The 25699-nt window shown below is 37.8% G+C and overlaps 4 protein-coding genes across 4 annotated transcripts; all 4 read left to right on the top strand.

Moving 5' to 3' along the window:
* Nucleotides 1-463: 463 nt before the first annotated feature.
* On the top strand, nt 464-8396 carry LOC122059873 (receptor-like protein 7). The gene is made up of 2 exons (XM_042622919.1): nt 464-3679; nt 7755-8396. The coding sequence occupies exons 1-2, from the start codon at nt 464-466 to the stop codon at nt 8394-8396; spliced, it is 3858 nt and encodes a 1285-aa protein (XP_042478853.1).
* On the top strand, nt 842-25177 carry LOC122059669 (receptor-like protein 33). The gene is made up of 2 exons (XM_042622619.1): nt 842-972; nt 24249-25177. The coding sequence occupies exon 2, from the start codon at nt 24287-24289 to the stop codon at nt 24977-24979; it is 693 nt and encodes a 230-aa protein (XP_042478553.1). The 5' UTR covers nt 842-972; nt 24249-24286; the 3' UTR covers nt 24980-25177.
* LOC122059871 lies at nt 15004-17030 on the top strand. The gene is made up of 2 exons (XM_042622918.1): nt 15004-15183; nt 16794-17030. The coding sequence occupies exons 1-2, from the start codon at nt 15004-15006 to the stop codon at nt 17028-17030; spliced, it is 417 nt and encodes a 138-aa protein (XP_042478852.1).
* On the top strand, nt 21935-24264 carry LOC122059870 (receptor-like protein 7). Its single transcript, XM_042622917.1, has 2 exons — nt 21935-24114; nt 24249-24264. Exons 1-2 carry the CDS (start codon nt 21935-21937, stop codon nt 24262-24264), a joined length of 2196 nt encoding a protein of 731 aa, XP_042478851.1.
* Nucleotides 25178-25699: the final 522 nt, after the last annotated feature.

Below are 25699 nucleotides of genomic sequence, written 5' to 3'. Positions count from 1 at the left end.
GTTGTTGGAGTAATTTGTGGGTTGGAATAAAGAGTCACATGCATTGTGGAGGACCAAGAATCAGCATTGACGCATTGAGTCATTGGAGTAATTCATGGGTTGGAATAAAGAGTCACATGCATTGTGGAGGACGAAGACTCAGCATTGACGCATTGAGTCGTTGGAGTAATTCATGGGTTGGAAAAGACTGAGATGATGACTCCCTCTCTGTTTTTAACTTTAACGGTTGTTTTGTTATTGAATCATAAGATTCAATTATCTTCTATGAAAGATGAAACATTACTTTCTATTATATGGACAGTCAACATATAGCTTATAGAACCCGCACACCTTATCTTTGTTGATAAATAGGGAACCTATCTACCTCCGCTTATTCTTCATCCCACATTCTATTCTAAGCCGCCCTCTTCCTGTTCTACCCACCTAGCTCCACTTTTTTTCTTTTCCATTAATCCTAATTAGAATGGGAATTTATCTCCCCTTTGCTCGTCTTCTCCTTTTCTTGAGCTTCTTCTACTTCTTCTTCCTCCTATTACTGCTTTTGCCTCAGATCCAAGCAGCTCAAGACAGCCATATTTGCCTACATGACCAGAAATCTGCTCTCTTGCAATTCCGGCATGAGTTCATCATCACAGACAACATTTCCTTCAGTTCATGGGAACCACAAACAGATTGTTGCTCATGGGATGGCGTCACTTGCAACGTCACCACTGGTTACGTGATTGGTCTCGACTTGAATAATAGTATCGGTTTTAGCTCCGACATGATCAGTTACAAGGTTTCAGCACCTATCTATTCCAACAGCAGCCTCTTTGGCCTCCATCATCTCCAAAGGCTCAACCTTGCTTACAATGACTTCAATTTGGCTCCTATCCCATCTGGGTTTGATCGTCTTCCAAGCTTGACACATCTCAACCTCTCCTATTCCAATTTCTCTGGTCAGATACCCTGGGAATTCTCACGCCTAACAAGGTTAGTTTCTCTTGATCTCTCCTACTTCTCTGATTATGCAAAACTGGAAAGACCAAACCTTAAGGAGTTGATCCAGAATCTGACATCTCTTGTAGAACTATACCTTGATGGTGTAGACCTCTCTAGTCCTAGTTCTAGTCCTACACAGGGAAGCAGCGATCATTGGTCTCAGGTCTTACCGCAGTCACTTCCCAACCTCCGTGCATTGAGTTTGTCCTACTGTAGTCTTTCAGGTCCCATTCACCCTTCTTTCTCGCAGCTTGTATTCCTCGAGGAGCTCCGACTTGATGGAAACTATAATCTTTCTCTTGAAGCACCCAACTTCTTGCCCCTCAATTTCTCTCATTTGAAAACTCTTAGTCTAAGCTATTGTGGATTGTATGGAGAGTTCCCCAACAGTGTTTTTCAACTACCCAATCTTCGGATCCTTGATGTGTCAGGAAATTCTCTCCTAAATGGTCAATTGCCAGATTTTCCACTTAACAATTCTTTTCAGTTCATATCGCTCTATCAGACAAACTTTTCAGGAGCGCTTCCAGATTCTATTGGAAATCTTAGGTTTTTGACGACATTACGACTGGGTAATTGCAATTTCTCCGGATCTATCCCACCATCTCTAACCAATCTCACCCAACTAACTGAGCTAGACCTTTGGTCCAATAGTTTTACCGGTTCAGTCCCTATGTTTAATAAAGACAATGTTCCAAATCTTGCATTTTTGGAATTGTCTGACAATCTTCTTGACGGGACAATCCATTCTTCTCTATTTACACTCCCATCATTGTACAGATTATTTCTTTCAAATATTCAGCTTACTGGTCGACTTGATCAGTTGTTTCATAATTCATCTCTTTCATCATCATCATCATTGGTAGAGATGGATTTGAGTGGAAACAAATTGAATGGACAAATACCAAAATCAATTTCTCAATTCTCAAGTCTTCAGTCCCTCTATCTGAGCTCCAACGATTTTAGTGGCACTGTAAAGCTGGAGGACATGTTTGGGAACCTTGAGAACCTTTCGTCTCTTCACCTGTCAAACAACAACCTATTGTCACTTGAATTTGGCAACACTAGTTCTTCTTTTCGTCCTCAGTTTTACGAATTGGGTTTGGGATCTTGCCACATCAAAGAATTCCCCAACTTCTTGAGAACTCAAGAGCAATTGGAGTATTTAGATCTTTCAAACAACCAAATCCAAGGCCAAGTACCGAATTGGTTATGGAAGGGAGCTCTTGGTGATGTTGATCTTTCTTACAATGGAATAGTAGATTTGGAACCTGCTTTTGCGGATCATTCAAATAATGATACAAGCAACAATACTACTACTCCTTCCACTCTCTACTTTTATTCTTTGAAATTGAGTTCTTGCAATTTGAGAGTGTTCCCTGAATTTCTGAAGAACCTAAATGTTGAGAATCTTGACCTTTCAAACAACACCATTTCTGGGCAAGTACCAAATTGGATATGGAAGGAAGGTTTATCTTATTTGAATCTTTCATACAACTCTCTAAATACTTTGGAGCTACCACTACTCCTAAATTTGTCCTCAAGTCCATTAAGTACTCTAGATCTCCGCAACAACAAGCTACAAGGGTCTCTCCCAATTCCCGCATCATCTATCACATTCTTTTCAATTTCGAATAATAGCTTTGTTGGAGGAATCCCTGAGTCAATATGCAAATTGAGTGGTCTACAAGTTTTTGATGCCTCCCACAACAACTTGAGCGGTTCAATTCCGGAATGTCTAGGTAACATTGACACTCTCTCTGTATTGGATGTACAAGGGAATCGATTTCACGGAATGCCTCCAAATTTTACAAATGCTAGCAGCTTGAGGACACTCAAAATGAATGGAAATATTTTAGAAGGGCAAGTGCCTAGGTCATTGGCGAATTGCACATCACTAGAGGTTCTAGATCTTGGGAAGAACAAGATGTTTGATACCTTCCCGTTCTTGTTGGGGAAATTGCCTATGTTGCGAGTTCTTGTATTGCATTCCAACAGATTCTATGGTCCCATCAAACACCCTCGAACCCTTGATGAATTCCCGATGTTGCAAATTTTGGACCTCTCTTCCAATACATTTACAGGTAATTTTCCAATTGAATACTTTGGAAGCTTGAAGGCAATGATGTTTAAAAAAGGGAACAAGTCAGAACCACAATATATTGGAGAATCCTACTACAGAGACTCAGTGACAATCATGAACAAAGGTCTAGAAATGGAGCTAGTGAGGATCTTGACCATCTACACAGCTCTCGATCTATCCAACAATAGATTCCAGGGGGAGATTCCAAAAGTGATTGGAGAGCTTACATCTCTTGTGGTTCTAAACATGTCTCAAAATGACCTAGTAGGCCAAATCCCATCATCGATAGGAAACATGGCAGAGCTGGAGTCATTGGATCTCTCACAAAACAAGCTCTCAGGCCAGATCCCTCGACAACTCGCTAATCTTACCTTTCTTGCATTCTTAAACCTCTCCCAAAATCATCTTGAGGGGCCTATACCACGAGGCAATCAATTGGAGACGTTTTCAAACACTTCTTACAATGCAAATCCAGGATTATGTGGTTTTCCCTTATCAAGGAAATGCAGAGCTACCAGTGATGATATGCCACCGCAAGGTCCACAAGGGGAGAGATCAACAAATGACTCCAAATTTGATTGGAAATTCATGTTGATGGGTTATGGATGCGGTATGGTAATTGGATTTGTCATAGGATATATCATTTTCAAAGATGAGTGGATAATAAGGATTTTTAGATTGGCACCAATTGGGCGACGGAGAAAGTCCAAGGGAGGAAGATTGAGAAGATGATGACAAAGTGATCAAAAGAAGATGGTGAGAGATGATCTAAAAATCTTTTTTTTTTTTCCTCTTTATGAAAATAAGTTTGCAACTTTTTTTCTTGGGGTGTTAAGATTGTCTTGAGCTTGTTATTGTGTAATCCAATCTTAATATAAGTAATTTTGTTTACTAAATTCAATAGACCATGTATTTGTAAATTTTTCTACAGTCACTGAGGCGCAAATATCTTTCATACATGCAAAAATATTTCAATTTTCTGTTTAATATTTGGATATGTGGTTGGAATTCAAAACAGAATCAGATCTGAAAGATGTTTGAGCTATTGACAACCTTTCAACTCATTGAAGAAATATTTTCTAATTATAACAAATTTTTTTTTTTTGGAAGTATCATAGGTGCATTGACTAGCCATTGTGCTGTTAACTTATTTTTCACTTGGAGGATTATTTTGTTGGGATTCTCATTTTCCTCTTTGGCTTTATTCGCATGTCTTTGTTTGTGGGAGATGCCAATACACACATGCAGATCATTGGTGCATTGACTAGCCTTGAAAGAACTTCTGGAAATTTGCATGAAAAGAATAGATTCCAAAAATGAATTCGGTGCCACTAAGTCTAAAAAATCTAACTTTTGAATACATATCTGATCTAGCAACTACACCTGAATCTGTAAATCAAGATGTAAGAACAAAGAATGGCTTTGGTTAAGTGTCACAAATCCTGGTTTAATAGGCATACCTAGTATTATTTATTTCTTATCTTACCAATGAGATCCAAAAAATGGTTTTCCTCTGCATAACATGTGGCAGTTTATGAAAATTACAAGGTCCACCAATTGCAACTTAAAGTATGGGCATTTAACCACCCAATTAGGCCAACACCAATTAGTAATGTTACTCAGACTGATTAGATGCACTCTATACTCTGTAAGGACAAGGTCAACTGTCTTTACAAAAACTTAAGAGGAGGGTAAGTAACTAAGAGTGTGGATGAAAAATGGTGAGAAGCAGGATTTGAGGTGTTGAAGAAAAGCAGTGACCAAAGATGTCTAATTTTCACTTCTATTGAAAGCAATTGTAGTTTATCAGAATTATGTATCGATGATTTGATAATTCAATTTAGAATATCCAATAATCATGAATCAGACAATCAATTTTATGCAATCTACTTGGTAATAACGAAGGCAAAATTGGGAGGAATTAACAAAGTAGATGAAAAGTTCTTGACAGGGTAATGCATGACCAAATAAAAGTAGGTAGAGCAGGCTAGTATTGGAGGTGCATTTGGAGATCACAGGCGAGATTGCAATTTAGTAGTGGTAGAACTGAAGACTTTATGTAGTGGTTCAATAGTTTCACATCACCAAAGTGGTCGGACCTGGAAAATGTAAGCATATTCAACCATGGTTATTACTTATTAGGTGTATGAGCCAAAGAAGAAAATCTGGGTTATAAACTGGCTCAACTGTCTTATGCTTTGTAGGGTTGCAAAAATACCGGTTGAAGATCCGCCACAGAAAATCTGTCAAAGTTGAAGTCATTGCTAACCATTCTACCAGAGATCACAATTGTTCAATTTCAATTCTTGGGCAAAGGGGCCACTAAGCCATACTCATTACTAACTCTTAATCTACTTACTATTGTTAACAGGGTAGTAGCGTAGTGGAAGAAATGCCTTGTCCTATCCGCAGCTGATTGTGGTTTCGAGTTGGCATGTCCCACTATCTTTGTTTGATCACTACCTTGGAGCAGCCATTTACAATATCAAAAAAGAAAAAAAGAAAACCTATTTATGTAGTAGAGAGTCAAGCATTTAACCTTACTTGGAATTGCGCTAGAGTCTAAGCAGCCGAACTATGTAGCCCCTCGACTCTGAGCTAGAAGCTCATCCCAATGTTCACAATAGTAAGGTTTTACCTTTCTCGGACTTATGCTAAAGTCATGTGCATGATATAGAACTACATTTCCATCAATAAAATCTTTCCTGGACACTCCCAGTAGGAGCCCCACACGGCCACACCCACGAGATATCTATTTAAGTTGATGCTGTGAAAAAATCTCGTCGTTGTTGGATCCTGTGGTGGATTGGTGATTTCCATCAACCATCTTGTGAACGAAAATATTCTCAAAGATAGTGGACCAATTACCCAACCCACCCCACGGCAAAATTATTTTTCTCATTTCAAGGACCACATTTCAAAAGGAAAAAGGAATATAGATTTGTGAGTGATGAAAACCTCAAATAGCTACACCTTCATTAATGACATAAATCGGAATTGAATCCCCAGTTTTGATCATATCATATCCGATTCTCGATTCAAACAGATTTCAGTTCAAATAATTTGCCTATTGTTAGGTTTCATTTGGTTGCTAAGGGGATTAAAGGGATGGGAAATAAACCTTTTATACTTAAAAAATAATTTTTTTGTAACCATTATCTTATGTACAAGATTGTAAAACTTGGGCTCGATCGTAGGACAGTTAAGGCCAATATCGATCAAGATCACCTTGGATCAGACCATATATATCACTCAGATTTAGCCTTACTTTTCAATAAAAAAAAATTCATTTTTATTATCATTTTACAATTATGACTTCCTAGTGGTTCAGTATCTGATTGATCAAGATTAGGGATATAAGGCACATACCAATTCCACCCAAGTTTTAGAATCATGCTCATGTGATTTTATCACCAACTACAAATCATTTTATATTTGGTTGTTAAATTTCACTTTACTTGGTATTCAAAACCCTTTGTTATAAAATATAAGTAACTTACACTTGAGGTAATTCTAAGTTTGAGAAATACCTCATTTCTTAAAAGTGATGTTTAGGGCACCTCATTTTCAATTTTACCACGCAAAAGGAATCCTTTGTAATAGTGTCTGACTTCCCATGGATACCATCCAAATAAATCTTGAGGAGGAGCCACTTTTGAAAAAAGCATCACTGAATCTTTCTTCTGTTTATACACCAAGCCACAGCTTGTGACTAGTTAGTCAACACGTGTATTATGAGGAACCTGCACTTTCACTTAAATTGAAAGGCTATTTTTGATGGATTGACAGGCTACTATCGAGATTTCGATGCTTGTGGTTCCGCCACTCGCATCGTGAATGACTCCGAATGATCCCAAATCAACATTTAATAATATATTTTTTATTTGTAAATTTGTGGCTAGACAGTCAACATAGAGTATTTAAAACAACTAGAGATTGGACGTTTCCTAGTAGGACTCTACAGACCCGACCCTATAAGAGGAAGCCCAGAAGGAAGCAGAGGGTAAGTTCACCCACTTGCCATTACTTTCTGAATATTGTTGCACGAGTCACTAATTTGTGCATTAGAGGACTAATCCCAGAGTCACCCTGGGCCTCTGCCTTCTGTGTTCTTGCAGGACCGACGTCTAATCTTCTACAGATCCTCGGCAGCAACAACTTATAAAAAAAATCATTAATAAAATTATTTTTTTGAAAACAAAAGCCTTTTAGTATCTACTACATATAATAGAATATAGAATGAAAACGGTTTGATAACTGTCTATTCATAAATAATTTTTGGGCAGAATTCCCTCAGGCCTGAAAACCCAGCAATCCAATGAGAATTATCCCCTTAATTTAACGTTGAACTTTTCAATACCAAATGTTCCCATGGAAAGAGACATTTCATTGAATTTGAGCCAATCAAATTTGAGACCAGACTCCAGAGTCGGTCAACATAGCGTGTTGGATGTGTATTATCTCCGAAGATAAAAAGGGGAACACCTTCTTCCATTTCGAAATATAATCTTCCTGTTCGTCGCTATCCCAATCAGAATGGGAGATCTCCCCTTTCTTCATCTTCGTCTCTTCTGCTTCTTCTTCTTCTTTGTCCTGTTGCTTTTGTCTCAGACCAGAGCAACTCTCTTGAGGCCTGAGGGAGCCACACATTTGCCTAGATGACCAGAAATCTGCTCTCTTGCAATTGCAGCAAGATTCCTTTATTAATTCCACTAATTCATGGGAACCGGAAAAGGATTGTTGCTCATGCGGAGGCGTGACATGCAACTTCACCACTGGTTATGTCATCGATCTCGACTTGAGTGGTTATGTCATCGGTTTCCACTACAGTTCCTACTACGTGATCGATTCCAAGGTTTCAGGACCTATCTATTCCGACAGCAGCCTCTTCAGCCTCCATCATCTCCAAAGGCTCAATCTTGCTTTCAATGACTTCAAGCTCACTCCATTCCCGTCTGGATTTGATCAACTTCCAATTTTGACACATCTCAACCTCTCCCATTCCAATTTCCCCGGCCAGATACCCTGGGAATTCTCACGCCTAACAAGGTTGGTTTCTCTTGATCTCTCCACCTTCAACTTCGACGAGAACTACTACTTCAATATCTGTAGTCGTATTCTAAAACTGGAAAAACCAAACCTGAAGGCGTTGATCCAGAATCTAACATCTCTTGTGGAGCTATACCTTAATGGTGTAGACCTCTCTAGTCCTAGTCCTAAACATGGAAGAAGTAGTCATTGGTCTCAGGTCTTGCCGCAGTCTCTTCCCAACCTCCGTGCATTGAGTTTGTCTGGCTGTCGTCTTTCAGGTCCCAATCACACTTCTTTCTAGCAGCTGGTATTCCTCGAGGAGCTCCGACTTGATGGAAATTATAAGCTTTCTCTTGAAGCACCCAACCTCTTGCCCCATAATTTCTCTTATTTGAAAACTCTTAGTCTAAGCTATTGTGGATTGTATGGAGAGTTCCCCAGCAGTGTTTTTCAACTACCCAATCTTAAATTCCTTGATGTGTCATTCAATTCTCTCATCAATGGTCAATTGTCAGATTTTCCACTTAACAATTTCTTTCAGTTCATGTCGCTCTCTGGCACAAATTTTTCAGGAGCGAAAAGCCCAATCCTTCCAAAGCTGGCAGTAGAACTATTCATTGTTGCATTGAAGAGAACCGTCAAAACCTGTCTCTGCCCACTTGCAATGAAGAAGTGAGTGGGAATCACTCCAACTGATACTCCATAGGGAGCAAACCAACCAACACTATATGTCCCATTGCCAGCAATATTATTAACTATCCTCTGGATCGTTTTTGACTGGTTTAGCTTTGCTATTGTAATAGAAGGCAAGTTCAAGTCAGTGCCATTCATGTCAGAAATTCCACAACTTTGGCCAGTATGGTATTAGTTCAGAACAACAGGGGCCGACCCATTAATGCCACAAAGGATTGAAAAGAAGTCATCAAAACCTACAACAAAACCACAAGTGTAATCTAAGTCAGCTAAGCTGATATCAAATAAAAAATTATAGTATCAATAATAAAAGCGAATGGCATAATTTTTCCAAGTTCTGCATTTTGCAGTACAATGTGTAAAACTAAATTCTATCATAAAAATGGTTCAGCCCAACATAGCCTAGTTAAACCTTGGTAAAGGCTGCCAATGACCTTAATAAGTATTTCACCATTGTTGTATAGAAACATCTTTTTTTTTTTGGTAAAAGTTGTATAGAAACATCAGTTTAGAAATGAATGAATAAAGAAAAAGAGAAGACAGAAAAGGAAGGAAGAAAAAAAAGAATTAGAGGAATATTGTTGGGAACCACATTGGAAAACTCTAGAACCTTGGACGCCTTCATATATCAGAAAAGCCTCCCCAATTATGGCTTAAGCTTTTGGGTTAGATATACTACCATGGTATTAGAGCCATCAAGCCCACTAGGTTGATAAAATACCTATGTGTGGTCACCCAAAAAATGGGCAATACACATGGAGTGCTGGGATCCCACATTGGAAAACTCTAGGACCTTGATATACCAGTTGGGTTCCCACTTTAACAGCTTAAGCTTTGGGTTGGATACTTCAACAGAAATCAAATTGACAGTTCATCCTCTCTCATCATAACAGCATTGTAATACAACTACCACAGAGTTCATCCTTAGAAGTTTATACATATCAACATGTATGAATTATAATTCACCCAAAAAAAAAAAAATGTACGAATTATGTACAAAAATTACTAAATCTTCTAACTATATAACTAATACATATTTATATGGGCAAGAGAACCCTGCTGGTCTGACATAGGGAGACATCAAACCTGCAGGCCAATGGAAGAGGAGTCGAGAGCATCTTCAACGTACAATGGGGAGGGGTAACTCGGACTTTTAGCCCTACACCAGATTGGCAGGATTCTTTTTCCCTATTCATATAGTCCTCTAGATCCTCACAAATGATGTAGAGGCTAAGCAAACATTGAAATCCTTTGATGAAGCATTTTCATTAAGATTAATCAACGAATTGTGATATAGATACTGGAATTGTACAGATAATACAGTGAACATAAATATTCTATCAGTATATTGAAGCATAGCATAGTAGAGATGATTCAGCTATAGCATGACATTCTATGTTATACTAGCACATTGATATAAAATAGTATATCTTGTGATCAGCAGGTGGTTTGGGCCTTTCCAAATTACAATGGTTATGGGTCCACCATACTGGCTAAAATCTGAACTATCCATGATGTGTTAAGCACGGCTGTGCAACTTCAGCTCACTGGTTTATCTTGGAGGAAAAGGTCTTGGCTCTAGAAGTTGCTACAGTTAAGATCAATTACATCTTTTCAGGTATTCATGTTTACCATCGAGCGAATTCATCTGCAGATGCTTTTTCTAATCATTCTTGTGATCATCTAGATTCTTTTACACTTTTTTTTTTTTCTTTTGATTACTTTGCCAGTCAATTTAATGTAATTTAAAAGATAAAATGGGTTTAGTTCTTGTTTAGAGTGATTATGAGGCCTTAGACTCTGGGTTAGGAGTAAGGACAGATTGTCCTCTCTATTTTTTGTCTGATTTTCAATTACTCTGTTGCCTTCACTTAATTTCAAATTACTTTACAACAATGAGACATTTCACTTCGCATTTGACATCTAACTAACTGAGGCCTAAATTTCCAGTGGTGAAGTAAAATAAGACAAATGAATAAAAGTAAACTTAAACAGCCAAAAAGAAATAAAATCATCAAACTTTTCATTAAAAATCAGTGTCCATGGGTTTGGTTATAATCCAAAATTTTGGGTGCTCTAGATGTCTTTCTTGTTGGATAACATTTTACCAAAAATAGTTATTTTCCATTTTTCGCATAAAGACAATAGAAAAATTTTCAATTCCCACTCCTACTTTCCCTATATTGTGGTTCTCACATGTTTCTTATATTACTTTACATCAACTTTACTTCAAACCAAACACCTTTTTGAAAATCTTCTCTTATATTTTATTTTCAGTTTTTCTTTACATCACTTTACCAATTAATATTTTATTTGTACTTCTCATTTTTAACAAAATATAGCCATTGTGTCGTATTGTTTCACCATCTGTCCACAAAATATTATGGACACCCACATCAATATCCCAAAGTCATACCCATCATCAGTATGGAAATTTTAGGCCAATTTCCCTACCATAGAAAAGATTTTATTTGAATTACAAAAAAGCCAAGATCAAGTAAGGCTGTCACTATCAATGAGCTATTTGTGATTATGCACCATGCAGAGGAGAAATATTGACTGAAAAGATTGTCTGCTATAGAGTTAAATTTGTAAGAGAAAATAGATACAGTATGACGGTGTGATGCATTTAAGATTGTTAAAATGGGTCAATTGGGCCTTGGAAAACTTTATTTTGGCCCATGATTGGGGTTTTATAGACCGTGGGTTTCTTATTTTTGGGTTTATTAATGTAATAAGCATCTTTTATTAGTCCATAATGGGGCTTAATCCTGTATGCGGTATTAAGTATTTGGATAGTTGTTAGTTAGCAGATTATAACAACTCATTGTTATTGTAAAAGTGAGGCTGGGTTTGGACATTATTATTATTATTATTATTTTTTTTTTTTTTGAAAAGATAGATTAATTAGGACACTCCAAGTCACCCAACAACTAGAAGAGTTTGCTTTCGGTTGATTTCATTTGTTAATTGAGTCAAGTAAGCCAACAGCAGCTCCCAATTGAGTCAAAACCCTTTGTTGTAAAATGTAAGGTAAATTACCTCATTTTCAATTTTACCCGTTAAAGTAGTGTTTGGATACTTGCATTATCTAGCACCCATCCACCATCACGAAAAGAAAAAAAAAAAAAATGACTGATATCCGGGTTGCAGCCAAGGAAATGGAATCCCAAGGGCAAGGGTGCTAACACCGGAATTGCATCTACTTGGTTGCAACCCGAGCAGCCTAATTTCATGAATAGGGTCATTAGTTTAGCAAAGCTTTAACGATTTATACCCTTTTCCTAAATCTCACTTGCAGTCCTCCACTTCTCCTTGAGCTTTCACATACCAATCTTTCTATGAAAGAACATTTAATAATTCATTTTGAACTTGAGCAAAGTTTGTGACTGGGCTTGCAGGACTAGTCAGACCGAATGACTGGATACCCGTTATTAGCAAAAAAAAAACGAAGCAAAGTTGGCATCTAGTGAATCAAAAGGTGACACCAACCCTACTCTTGTGAATTACATTTGAGACACCTTAAGTTGGAGAAAGTGTACCTCAATTCTTAAAAGTAGCATTTAGGATAATTTATTGACAGGTTTAGATCCAAACCAAGTAAAATTTCAATTTTACCTCTCAAACCAAACATAGAATAATATTTATAAAAAATATTTTTTAAATTTGAAAATTTCACTTTCCTTCCACTTAAGTTTTCCTCCTAACTAAATATAGTCAACATAAACACCGGGGATACCTATATTAGCAATTTGTTCCCGTTAGGTGAGTAGGAAGGGAACAACTCCATCAGTCCTGAACATCGATAGACCTTTCAATGGGCTATCTAGATTCTTAAGCATAGAAGGATCACTTGTTCCTTATTTGCTACTTTCTATGCATCTATGATAACCCAATTGGTGGAGATCGATTCTATCGCCAATTTTATTTTATTTATTTTTTTGGATAAATAATATATTTTTTGTCTTTATTCCTCAATGTTGAACCTTCAAATTATCAAAATTTCCATGAGTGGAGGGATTTAAAAATTTTATTTATTTTTTATTTTTTATTTTTTTTCAATATGAAACAATTTTGTGATTGCACAGGTATTACGAGAACCTCAACTTTCACATTAACAATTTTTGCATGAATAGACACTTAATAACTAATTTTGAATTTGAGACGAGTTTGTGATTAATAATGAACAAAGGGTGTTGCAAACATGTATCACTTTCCTCTTAACTTTCACTTTACCAATCTTTCTATGACTAGCCAAATTTTCTAGCTAATCAGTCAACAAAGATTTGTTAAAAACTTGTATTACCTCTTAAGATAAAAAGGGAACCCTCCAGTTCTAGATATTTCAGATTATCAGTCTTTCCATAAAGGCCAAGTGCCTAGGTCATTGGCTAATTGCACGTCACTGGAGGTTCTAGACCTTGGGAAGAACAGGCTATCTGATGCCTTCCCCTTCTGGTTGGGGAAATTGCCTAAGTTGCGACTTCTTATATTGCATTCCAACTGATTCTTTGGCTCCAAAAGACACCCTCAAACCTTTAATGAATTCCCAATGTTGCAAATTATGGACCTCTTTTCTAATAGATTTACAAGTTATTTGCTAGCTGAATACTTTCAGAGCTTGAGGATAATCATGAACACAAAACAAAACTAGAGTACATTGAAGATTAATTTGGACATTCCAACTACAGAGACTCGGTGACAATCATGAACAAAAGGCTAGAAATAGAGCTAGAGAGGATCTTGACCATCTACACAGCTCTTGGAGGGTTGAAGCCAAAATTGTACTGAATGTATGCTCTTGGCCTGTTGCTCAACAATTCTTGTCTACTCATTCTGCCCAAAGCTCCATTAAAATGCTTAAAAGCTGCTTTTGTCATATTCCTTGAAGAAAAGAAATTGGATGCTTTAAAAGCATAGAATTTCTTTCCATATAAAAAAAAGGATGCATTGTTTTCCTGCTCATTTTACTAATTTTTTCTCCAGCATTATCCAAACAGGGGATCAGTCCATCGATATGGTTATTTGGATTTATGAGTTTGGTGTATACACTGTTAGGGTAGGCTCATCATTCTCAAGGACTAATCATTTCATCCTTATACCAGTTGTGCGAGGGGAGGAAAATTGAAACAAGAGATCTATGATGTCATTTCTTCACTCTTTCTATTTTTTCTCAATTTTCTCTCCGTTCTTTCAGCTTAAAGTAATAAGATAAAAATTTAACGAGCAATATTTTACTTGCTACCATTTTTTTTTTTTAACGAAAAAATATGCCATAGTATTCAAGTTTAGTTGCACACCTGGGCCTTGACTTAGTGTTAGCGGTTTGCAATGCTCTTACTTGCCTAGTCAACTCCTCTTGATTGTCTTTGCATCAATTTTCTTGATTTTCAAGAAATGTGGCCTTAGGCCTTGTAGACTTGGCCCCTATTTGGGTCTACTAGACCTTTATTATACTATAGCACATTGTACTTGTAAGACTTGTTCCAGTTGTTTGCTTTGATAAATTTGCCACGGATATAATAGGGCCTAAATTTTGTAACTGTTTGCTTTGATAAGTCCAATTATTTGCCAGGTGATAGAAGTAATAAGGTCTAAATTTTGTAAATAGGCAAAGACCCTAAAACCCTATTCACATGTAAAATTTCTGCTTACAAAGAATCAAAATGAAATGAAAAGATAGAGGTTTGAAAATCAAGTCTACCGCTCGAAAGTATACTAAGCATGAGAATGTATGCCAACATACATAAGGGTATATACGGTGGAATTAAACCTTGAAATTTAACAATTGTCTAATATAAGACATGCCTTGACTATCCAATAATTAGAATCATCACAACATCAAGGCCGCAGCATTCAAATGAATTTTTTTAATGACAATTGATTGTTCAGTTGCTTGGTGCCTCACCACTAAAATGCAGACTCATGCGAGGTCATGGATTCGACAATCATGTTTTCACCTTGTGCCATAGCCACTCCCTCTGACCCGTTTCTCATGTAACTGTAGTTGAAGAGCCATTGGATTGGGCAATTGTATAAGATTGAAAAAAAAAATGTTTTTGAAATCCAACGGGTGTGGGGTATTAACTACCCAAACCCGAGCAAAACCCATATCCAGATCCACTTCTGTTCCCGAATGAAAGACTGGAACTCTGCATAAAGACAAATCCCAAAAGCCCTAAACACTAGAAAGCAAGCTCGCCATAGCCGTGGCGATGGTGATTCCAACAACTGATACTGATGATTTCTCGCCTTCCGCAACTTTAATAATTTCTTTCCATCGTCCACTTCCTTTGCTAAGAGGACCCATACCAGCTGGTTTATCAGACGACCCATCGAAAGGACCTTTCGTTCTCGCTTTCAGAAACCCATCAAGCTGGAAGTCTGCTTTTCAAGTTTGTTAATCTAAAGTCATTGAGCAGTGCGAGGTAGTATCGATTTACTCTAGTTCTCGGTTATCGTTTTGGTTGATGAAATCTTTGGTTTCAGTTCCTTCCACCTCTTGTCCTTGTTTCTTTGGTGAAGTTGAATTTTATTTTCTCTCTCTTACATGGATGGCTACATAATGGTAATGGTGTTTAATCTGTATTGGTTTTATAATTTATGATTAAATATGGTTCTGTTTATGTTCTGTTATATCATGTCATCCCAACTCGTGAAACCTCTGCAAATGCTTCATCTAGAGATGGATCTCTACTGTTTTTTTCTTTATCCAGAAACTTGAAAGCACTGGTGAAACAAAACAGAGTGGGGAGCTGAAGGGGGTGGGGGTCGGTTAATGGAAACATTGTTCCAGAAATATAAAAATAAGAAGAGAAATTAACTTGCTGAGTTCATTGCTGTGTCCTGTTTGTTTAGTCCGAGCTAAATATTGTTGAATATTATTATATGGGTAAGATTTGTGATTCAATGTGAGGGACTTGTGTTGCAGCTGGCCGAGCTGGTTGGCCTTAGTATTGCCAGACAGTAAGTTACACAGCTGCGCAGATTTACATGGAGCACAAAACCAGCTCTTGACTGTTTGAGTTTATGCAGTTGAGATTGATAGTGCTGTACATCCACTAACACCATTTCCTTCAAAATGTCAACATTCCGGTGTTTATGAATAGAAGAAATTAAAAGAAGAGTTAATTTTGAACCGAAGCGAATTAAGAGAAGAGTTAAATTTTTAATCTTGAGGAAAAATCTTATGGTATATAGGGAAAAAAAAGCTTGAAAGGCATTGTGGCCAGACACAGAGGGAGGCGAAATAACCACCCCACCCCTCATGAAAGTCGGAAGTCCTGCCCTTGCTGATGCTTCCGCGTGTACTCTCATTGGCCCTGTGCTGGCATAGGGGCCATGCTGCCTTTCAAGGAACCCTATCTCATATCGTTCAATGCTAATTTTGGTTGTAAGAAAATTACTTGCTAAAAAAGTTAGAATTTGTAAGTTGTTTATGTGATGACGTTTCCCATGGGGCAAATATGTTTCTTATTGTGGTTCACCTTCATATTTTTCGTGGTCTATGTCATGCAAGTTATAGCAGTGAGGTGGTTTCTGACAGCATTTTAGTAGTGGCAGAACTGAAGGCTATATGTAGTGGTTCATTAATTTCCCCATCACTAGAGTGGCCACTGTTGCAAATGTAGGGACATTCCGTGTTAGTTATTTGGTGAATGAGACAAATAAGAAAATCCTATGGAGATGACCACTTCTGAACAGGCTGGTGAGATATCTCCTCCCATCTAGCAATGACTCATTCCGGTGGAGGGCCTAGATCTGATGGTACCGTAGTAGATATGCTTGTCAGGGAGGGCTACCGTCGAGACCATCTAAGTGTAGGGTCAGATCCAACCATGGTGGTTTTCTTCTTGTGTCTTTCTGTGTTTTACCATTCTATATATATCCTCATGCATACTCTGCTTCGGACTTCATTTTTCTAATTTAAAAAAAAGGATATTATTTATTTATTTATTTTTCCAATTAAATTCTGAAGTACTCGTTGATCTTTTAATAATTCTAGGCTGGAGCACGGATTGGGTGTTCTATTAGTGCTTCTAACAAGTGCAAGCCACCATGGTGGAGATCCTTGTTTGGAGGTGCTACTGTTGATGTCGCTGCACGTGAGCACTGTGAAGAGCTTGAGATGGCATCCTGTCTTGCTGTTTCTAAAGAATCCTGTCACAAGTTAGGAAAGGAGAAGTGCTTACCTCCTTTTCGGGATGCACGAATAGCATTGATTGATTGTAAAGAAGTTTGAAATTTTATTTTCTGGGCATCCCCAATAACAACAAGAAGCATATGGTCCAAGTCAATTGGGTCAAGACAGCCAGATTCCTGCCTTTCATTGCATTGTGACCTTGAAGTGACTAACTATAAAGGAAGTGTTCTATTAGAATCTAAGACCAGCACGGAAGAATCTCCAGGTACAAGCAGCCTCAAGCAGGAAAGCTTGCACTAATAGACATAAGTTTTGAATCAAGGAGTTGTAGAAGGGAAGCTCAAGTTCCAAGGTTTTATGACCATGATATGTTCAGGACATTAGATTCTGATTGCCTGGTTAATTTGCTTCATTTTATATGCTTGAACCAAAGTGGGAAGCTCTTTTACTGCTCACCACTTGGTTGAAGGACATTGCATGTGGTGGCTATCCCACTCAGGTCCGTTGGAAGGACAAATGGCGATGTTTGAAGCTCATTCAATATTGAAAGTCAAAGAATGGAGTTGTGTTTGAAGCAGGCGGCTGCATCATCTCAAGCCCCCTACATTCATTCAATCTGTCACCTTCACAAGAGAATCCAATGTCCCCATCTCCTGCATCTCCACCAGCACATAGATTCATACTTTGAAATTAAAATTTGGTTTTGGCTGGAGAAGCACTCAGATTCATACTGTTGCAAATTCATACTGTCATGATGGAGTGAGAAAATTTCTGGTAGCTGCTGCAAGGTTTTGTCTGCATTTTGGTTGCTGAGCTCGTCTGGCTTAAAATTTCATGCCATTGTAATTGATCAAAGGGTAAATCACTTCAGCAGCAGATGAATACATCAATTTGTTTCATCGAGTCTATTCTACCCAAGGACCAAATTTTTTACACTTGTTGAGTACTGCTTCAGCCATATGTACTGGTAATATATAGAGGGAAATTAATAAGTTCTCTTTCTAGCTCTTGATTCTGTTTCAAAACGTTTTTTCAAAGACATTTTAACACTTAATTTGCAACATGGAAAAGATTGTTTTGGTTAAACTTAATGGGAAATAGATACACCATTGGTGCCCCCCTACATTAGCCCCATACAATCATTGTCGCTCTCCTGTACTTAACCTATACTTATTGATGGGAGAGGGGATAGGTATGCTAACGGGTTACCTTAGAATCTTATGTGCAAGTAAGATTTTGGCCGTAGGATTTTGTCAGTATACACAAAACTGTTGGATCGCCTCATTCCACTGCTGTTACATTGTTGCTCAACCGGAGTTTTGAATTATGAGGATCTAATCTCTCACTTTTCTCCACTAGTCAGCCCCTCCTAGAGCCTCTTCGCCTTGATGCCCTTGCGTCGACGCTGCTTTGCTAACGGACTAGATTATTGACGTTCCTCAGCTTCGAGATCCAAGACTTTTATAGGGATTTTATGTGGAATAAAACGATCAGACTGGATTATTGATGTTTGTTTCTTTCGTTGTTGAGGAAGCAATTGTTCTGGTTTAGTTTTTTAAGGGATGAAAGCTTTGATGGCATTGTATTGCTTTTTATGATCATCACATGATGTAAGGTCCTGCTGGAGAGTTGTGGAAGGTTTTCTTTGAGCAGATTTGGCCCTTCCACCACGTACTGACCCACAATATGACATTCTATGAACTCTTTCGCTAACAAAACCTTTCAAAGTACAGAATGTTTAATATTTGCGTTGCCAATTTCCCTTAAGTTCTTTGCTGAAACTCGAATTGATGATTTTATGAGTATTAACAGAAGAGATTGTCGACAGATTCAATGCCTATTCCCGACATGAACACACTTCGCACCAAGGTTGATGAGTTTGGGTTGAGTACTTCGGATTAAAAGAGAGATATCCGAGCTGTTGGACAGTTCTCCATGGCATCATTAAAGTTGGACAGGGCACGGCAAGCCCACTTTCAATCCTGTAAAGTGTACCCCTCCAGATTATATAACAGGACCGATCTCAATAAAGCGGGAAATTTGGGTTGAAGTTTGGCGGCAAATCTACACAGCTTCTTGATCAAAGAAACTGTCTGGCGGAAAATCCCCATCATGAAGATAAGGGGCAACAACTATTTCTTCAAACTTCCCTAACTCATCATGCAGCAGCTATCCCCAACCCCCCTTCTTCTTTCCCTAAAAGAGGATTTGGTTTCTTAGGAAGTCATGCAGTAGATTTTCTACTTCTAGTCTTGATCTGAGACTGCATTGTTTCTTAAAGGGAAAATTTTTCAAGATTTCAGATTTTCTCCCTTTCTCTGTTTTCTAACTTGACTGGAGTTCCAACTCAACTCTCGGATTGTATCTTCTTCTCTAATATAGATATGCGGGCAGGCGTGGGGCATATGTAGAGGCAGGCTGAGAGAGAGAGAGAGGTATAGGCAGCGGGGATCGATGAATTTGTGGAAGGGAGGGGGAGCTGGGGGAGACGGAGTGGAAGGGGAAAGGTAGGAGGACTGTGGAACGACAGTGTTGGGCAACTTACGTAAGACAACGTTTACAAATGAATGAGATCCTTTCTTTTTCATCTAACGGCCTATAGATGCTAGTATACTTTATGCCTAGGTAACCCGCTAGCATGCCCAGCCTTTTCCCTTTATTGATACTCCGTTGTTCTGAATTTTGTTTTCAATTCCCCCCTGAAGAGTGAACTTTGATCTCTCTTTCTCCCGTGATATTTTTAAATGACCAAATTACCTCTATTTTTCCACATGTTTGTGATTAGTAGGTCAACATAGAAAAGCAACCCAGTGCACGAACCTCCCATTACTGAAATTTAAAATGAATTAATCAATCAGCATAGTGTTCAATAATTCTTTTTGCATTTTAAGCCAAATTTGAGGGCTAATCATTGGGCATAGACATTTGAAGACGTATAATAAGATAAAAAAGGGAAGCTTCTACTTTTCTTAGAAGTTGTTATCCCAATTAGATTGGGAGATATTCCACTAATTCATTTTAATTTGAACCATAGTTATATTTTCCACCATTGAAGATTTGTAGATTATGTTATATTTTTTTAAGTGGAATCTATCAGATGAATTGAACAGCTAGAGGGTGATACCAAAACCATAAAGCTAAAATTTTAGCTTTTTAATTTTTTGATCATAAGATGTCTTGGAATTCTTATGTAGAGATCTGTAAAATCTAATTTTTATGATATTAATACGGATTGATAGTATATCGGTTTGTGGAATAGCCAAATATCTGATTCGATACCTTGCGTTAAATCCACGGATCCAATGCTTGGTCTCCTTTGGCGAAGTAGTATGTTCAGCCTCCATGATGACTTCTTGTTTTCTTGTCTCTTGATGACTCTATGCATGCTGAATCAGTATAATTTATTTATTTTTGGTACATATAGCTATATTTCAAAAGGACAAATGAAAAATATATTTGTGGGATCAGAAAACTCTAAATATGATTTCTCTAATCAAAATAGCTAGACCTACAATAATCAAAACAGAAAAATTAAAACAAATAAATGTTTCATTTGTCAATGTCGAAATTTCAAGTTGCAAAAATTTTACATTGATGGAGACATATCATTATCTCAATTTGAGAAAAGTTTGTGGCTAAGTTAGTCAACAGAGCGTGTTGAAGACGTATTATTTGACTTATGGGGCTGTGAAGTCAGCATGGGCTTGTGGGACTAATCTGGCCGAAGACCTAGATTCTTGTTGTTAGCTTAGAAGAAAGGGAAACGTTCAGTTTGATTACCTCACATGGTTTGACTGATCAGATTCCGATTTTTGAAACAATGGTATAGGGCCCCTGTAGAAAAATACTTTTTATATTGTGTGATTGGTTTTTTATTGCATAAACTATACTCTATGGGGAGATAATTCTAAAACCATCGACAAGGACTCATGCATGGCGGATCAAGACTGAGCATCGACGCTTTGAGTCGTTGGAATAGTTTATCAGCCAACCACGTAGTGGTCTTTAATTTTGGGACTATGAATGGGATGGAAAAGACAGAGATGATGACTTTGTCCGTTTTTCCCAAGGATTGTTCTTTTTCTGTTGAATCATAAGATTCTATTATCTTCTTCTTTTCTTTTATGACTACATTTTAGAAGGATAAATGAAAAATATATTTGTAAGGTTTGGGTGCTTCAAATATGACTCCTCTTACCACAATGACTATTAGCTAAATGTTCATTCATCACACTAACGAAAAACAAATAAGTCTTTATTTTTCAATGTTGAAATTTTAAATTACCAAAATTTTCCATGGGTGTAGTCATTAATTCATTGTCAATTTAAGCCAAATTTTTACTGGTCTTTTTTGAAACTATAAGTCTTCATCCTTCGATGTGAAATTTCAAATTATCAAAATTTCTATGAATGAATACATTTTTCGTTAATTCATTCGTATTGAATTTGAGCCAATTTTGTAACTAGCATTTTTTGAAAATATTAAGTCTTCATTCATCAATGTTGAAATTTTAAATTATCAAAAGTTCCATGAATAGAGACATTTTCCATTAATTCATACTTAATTTTCTTATTACGTCAACCATACTCTGAGGGGATATAATTCTGAAATTTTTGATTAAGGACTCATGCATTGTGGAGGACCAAGACTGAGCATTGACGCATGGAGTCTTTGGAGTAATTCAGAATAAAGGGTCATGCATTGTGGAGGACCAAGACTAAGCATTAACGCATTGAGTCGTTGGAGTAACTCATGGGTTGGAAAAGACTGAGATATGATGACTCCCTTTCTGTTTTGTTATTGAATCATAAGATTCAATTATCTTCTATGAAACATTACTTTCCATTATAGCTTATAGAACACGCACACCTTATCTTTGTTGATAAATAGGGAACCTATCTACCTCCGCTTATTCTTCATCCCACATTCTATTCTAAGCCGCCCTCTTCCTGTTCTACCTACCTAGCTCCACTTTTTTTCTTTTCCATTAATCCTAATTAGAATGGGAATTTATCTCCCCTTTGCTCGTCTTCTCCTTTTCTTGAGCTTCTTCTACTTCTTCTTCCTCCTATTACTGCTTTTGCCTCAGATCCAAGCAGCTCAAGAGAGCCATATTTGCCTACATGACCAGAAATCTGCTCTCTTGCAATTCCGGCATGAGTTCATCATCACAGACAACATTTCCTTCAGTTCATGGGAACCGGAAACAGATTGTTGCTCATGGGAGGGCGTCACATGTAACGTCACCACTGGTTATGTGATCCGTCTCGACTTGAATTCCAAGCTATCAGGACCTATCTATTCCAACAGCAGCCTCTTTGGCCTCCATCATCTCCAAAGGCTCAACCTTGCTTACAATGACTTCAATTTGGCTCCTATCCCATCTGGTTTTGATCGTCTTCCAAGCTTGACACATCTCAACCTCTCCAAGTCCAATTTCTACGGCCAGATACCCTGGGAATTCTCACGCCTAACAAGGTTGGTTTCTCTTGATCTCTCCAGCTACTTCTCTTATGCAAAACTGGAAAGACCAAACCTTAAGGAGTTGATCCAGAATCTGACATCTCTTGTGGAACTATACCTTGATGGTGTAGACCTCTCTAGTCCTAGTCCTAGTCCTACACAGGGAAGCAGCGATCATTGGTCTCAGGTCTTACCGCAATCACTTCCCAACCTCCGTGCATTGAGTTTGTCCTACTGTAGTCTTTCAGGTCCCATTCACCCTTCTTTCTCGCAGCTTGTATTGCTCGAGGAGCTCCAACTTGATGGAAACTATAATCTTTCTCTTGAAGCACCCAACTTCTTGCCCCTCAATTTCTCTCATTTGAAAACTCTTAGTCTCAGCTATTGTGGATTGTATGGAGAGTTCCCCAACAGTGTTTTTCAACTACCCAATCTTCGGATCCTTGATGTGTCAGAAAATTCTCTCCTCAATGGTCAATTGCCAGATTTTCCACTTAACAATTCCTTTCAGTACATATCGCTTTATCGGACAAACTTTTCAGGAGCGATTCCAGATTCTATTGGAAATCTTAGGTTTTTGACGACATTACGACTGGGTATTTGCAATTTCTCCGGATCTATCCCACCATCTCTAACCAATCTCACCCAATTAACTGAGCTAGACCTTTCCTCCAATAGTTTTACCGGTTCAGTCCCTATGTTTAATAAAGACACTGTTCCAAATCTTACATATTTGGACTTGTCTTACAATCTTCTTGACGGGACAATCCATTCTTCTCTATTTACACTCCCATCATTACTGTACTTATACCTCTCAAATAATCAGCTTACTGGTCGACTTGATCAGTTGTTTCATAATTCATCTCTTTCATCATCATCATTGGTAGATATGGATTTGAGTGGAAACAAATTGAATGGACAAATACCAAAATCAATTTCTCAATTCTCAAGTCTTCTGTCCCTCTATCTGGGCTCCAACGATTTTAGTGGCACTGTAAAGCTGGACGACATGTTTGGGAACCTTGAGAACTTTTTGTATCTAGACCTGTCAAACAACCTATTGTCACTTGAATTTGGCAACACTAGTTCTTCTTTTCGTCCTCAATTTTCTCAATTGGATTTGGGATCTTGCCACATCAAAGAATTCCCCTCCTTCTTGAGAACTCAAGAGCAATTGGAGTATTTAGATCTTTCAAACAACACCATTTCTGGGCAAGTACCAAATTGGATATGGAAGAAACAGTTACTTTATTTGAATCTTTCATACAACTCTCTAAATACTTTGGAGCGACCACTACTAAATTTTTCCTCGAGTCCATTAAGTACTCTAGATCTCCGCAACAACAAGCTACAAGGGTCTCTCCCAATTCCCGCATCATATGTCACATTCTTCTCAATTTCAAATAATAGCTTTGTTGGAGGAATCCCTGAGTCAATATGCAAATTGAGTGGTCTACAAGTTTTTGATGCCTCCCACAACAACTTGAGTGGTTCAATTCCGGAATGTCTAGGTAACATTGACTCTCTCTTAGTATTGGATGTACAAGGGAATAGATTTCACGGAATGCCTCAAAATTTTACAAATGCTAGCAGCTTGAGGACACTCAAAATGAATGGAAATATTTTAGAAGGGCAAGTGCCTAGGTCATTGGCGAATTGCACATCACTAGAGGTTCTAGATCTTGGGAAGAACAAGATGTTTGGTACCTTCCCCTTCTGGTTGGGTAAATTGCCTAAGCTGCGAGTTCTTGTATTGCATTCCAACAGATTCTATGGTCCCATCCAACACCCTCCAACCCTTAATGAATTCCCAATGTTGCAAATAATGGACCTCTCTTCCAATACATTTACAGGAAATTTTCCAGTTGAATACTTTCGAAGCTTCAAGGAAATGATGTTTAAAAAAGGGAACAACTCGAAACCACAATATATTGGAGATTTCTACTACAGAGACTCTGTGACAATCATGAACAAAGGTCTAGAAATGGAGCTAGTGAGGATCTTGACCATCTACACAGCTCTCGATCTATCCAACAATAGATTCCAGGGGGAGATTCCAAAAGTGATTGGAGAGCTTACATCTCTTGTGGTTCTAAACATGTCTCAAAATGACCTAGTAGGCCAAATCCCATCATCGATGGGAAACATGGCAGAGCTGGAGTCATTGGATCTCTCACAAAACAAGCTCTCGGGCCAGATCCCTCGACAACTCGCTAATCTTACCTTTCTTGCATTCTTAAACCTCTCCCAAAATCATCTTGAGGGGCCTATACCACGAGGCAATCAATTGGAGACGTTTTCAAACACTTCTTACAATGCAAATCCAGGATTATGTGGTTTTCCCTTATCAAGGAAATGCAGAGCTACCAGTGATGATATGCCACCACAAGGTCCACAAGGGGAGAGATCAACAAATGACTCCAAATTTGATTGGAAATTCATGTTGATGGGTTATGGATGCGGTATGGTAATTGGATTTGTCATAGGATATATCATTTTCAAAGATGAGTGGATAATAAGGATTTTTAGATTGGCACCAATTGGGCGACGGAGAAAGTTCAAGGGAGGAAGATTGAGAGGATGATGACAAAGTGATCAAAAGAAGATGGTGAGAGATGATCTAAAAATCTTTTTTTTTTTTCCTCTTTATGAAAATAAGTTTGCAACTTTTTTTCTTGGGGTGTTAAGATTGTCTTGAGCTTGTTATTGTGTAATCCAATCTTAATATAAGTAATTTTGTTTACTAAATTCAATAGACCATGTATTTGTAAATTTTTCTACAGTCACTGAGGCGCAAATATCTTTCATACATGCCAAAATATTTCAATTTTCTGTTTAATATTTGGATATGTGGTTGGAATTCAAAACAGAATCAGATCTGAAAGATGTTTGAGCTATTGACAACCTTTCAACTCATTGAAGAAATATTTTCTAATTATAACAAATTTTTTTTTTTGGATGTATCATAGGTGCATTGACTAGCCATTGTGCTGTTAACTTATTTTTCACTTGGAGGATTATTTTGTTGGGATTCTCATTTTCCTCTTTGGCTTAATTCGCATGTCTTTGTTTGTGGGAGATGCCAATACACACATGCAGAACAAAGAATGGCTTTGGTTAAGTGTCACAAATCCTGGTTTAATAGGCATACCTAGTATTATTTATTTCTTATCTTACCAATGAGATCCAAAAAAAAGGTTTTCCTCTGCATAACATGTGGCAGTTTATGAAAATTACAAGGTCCACCAATTGCAACTTAAAGTATGGGCATTTAACCACCCAATTAGGCCAACACCAATTAGTA

This window comes from Macadamia integrifolia, chromosome 13, assembly GCF_013358625.1.
Source record: "Macadamia integrifolia cultivar HAES 741 chromosome 13, SCU_Mint_v3, whole genome shotgun sequence".
Taxonomy (NCBI): Eukaryota; Viridiplantae; Streptophyta; class Magnoliopsida; order Proteales; family Proteaceae; genus Macadamia; species Macadamia integrifolia.
This window is presented reverse-complemented; position numbering and strand designations above follow the sequence as displayed.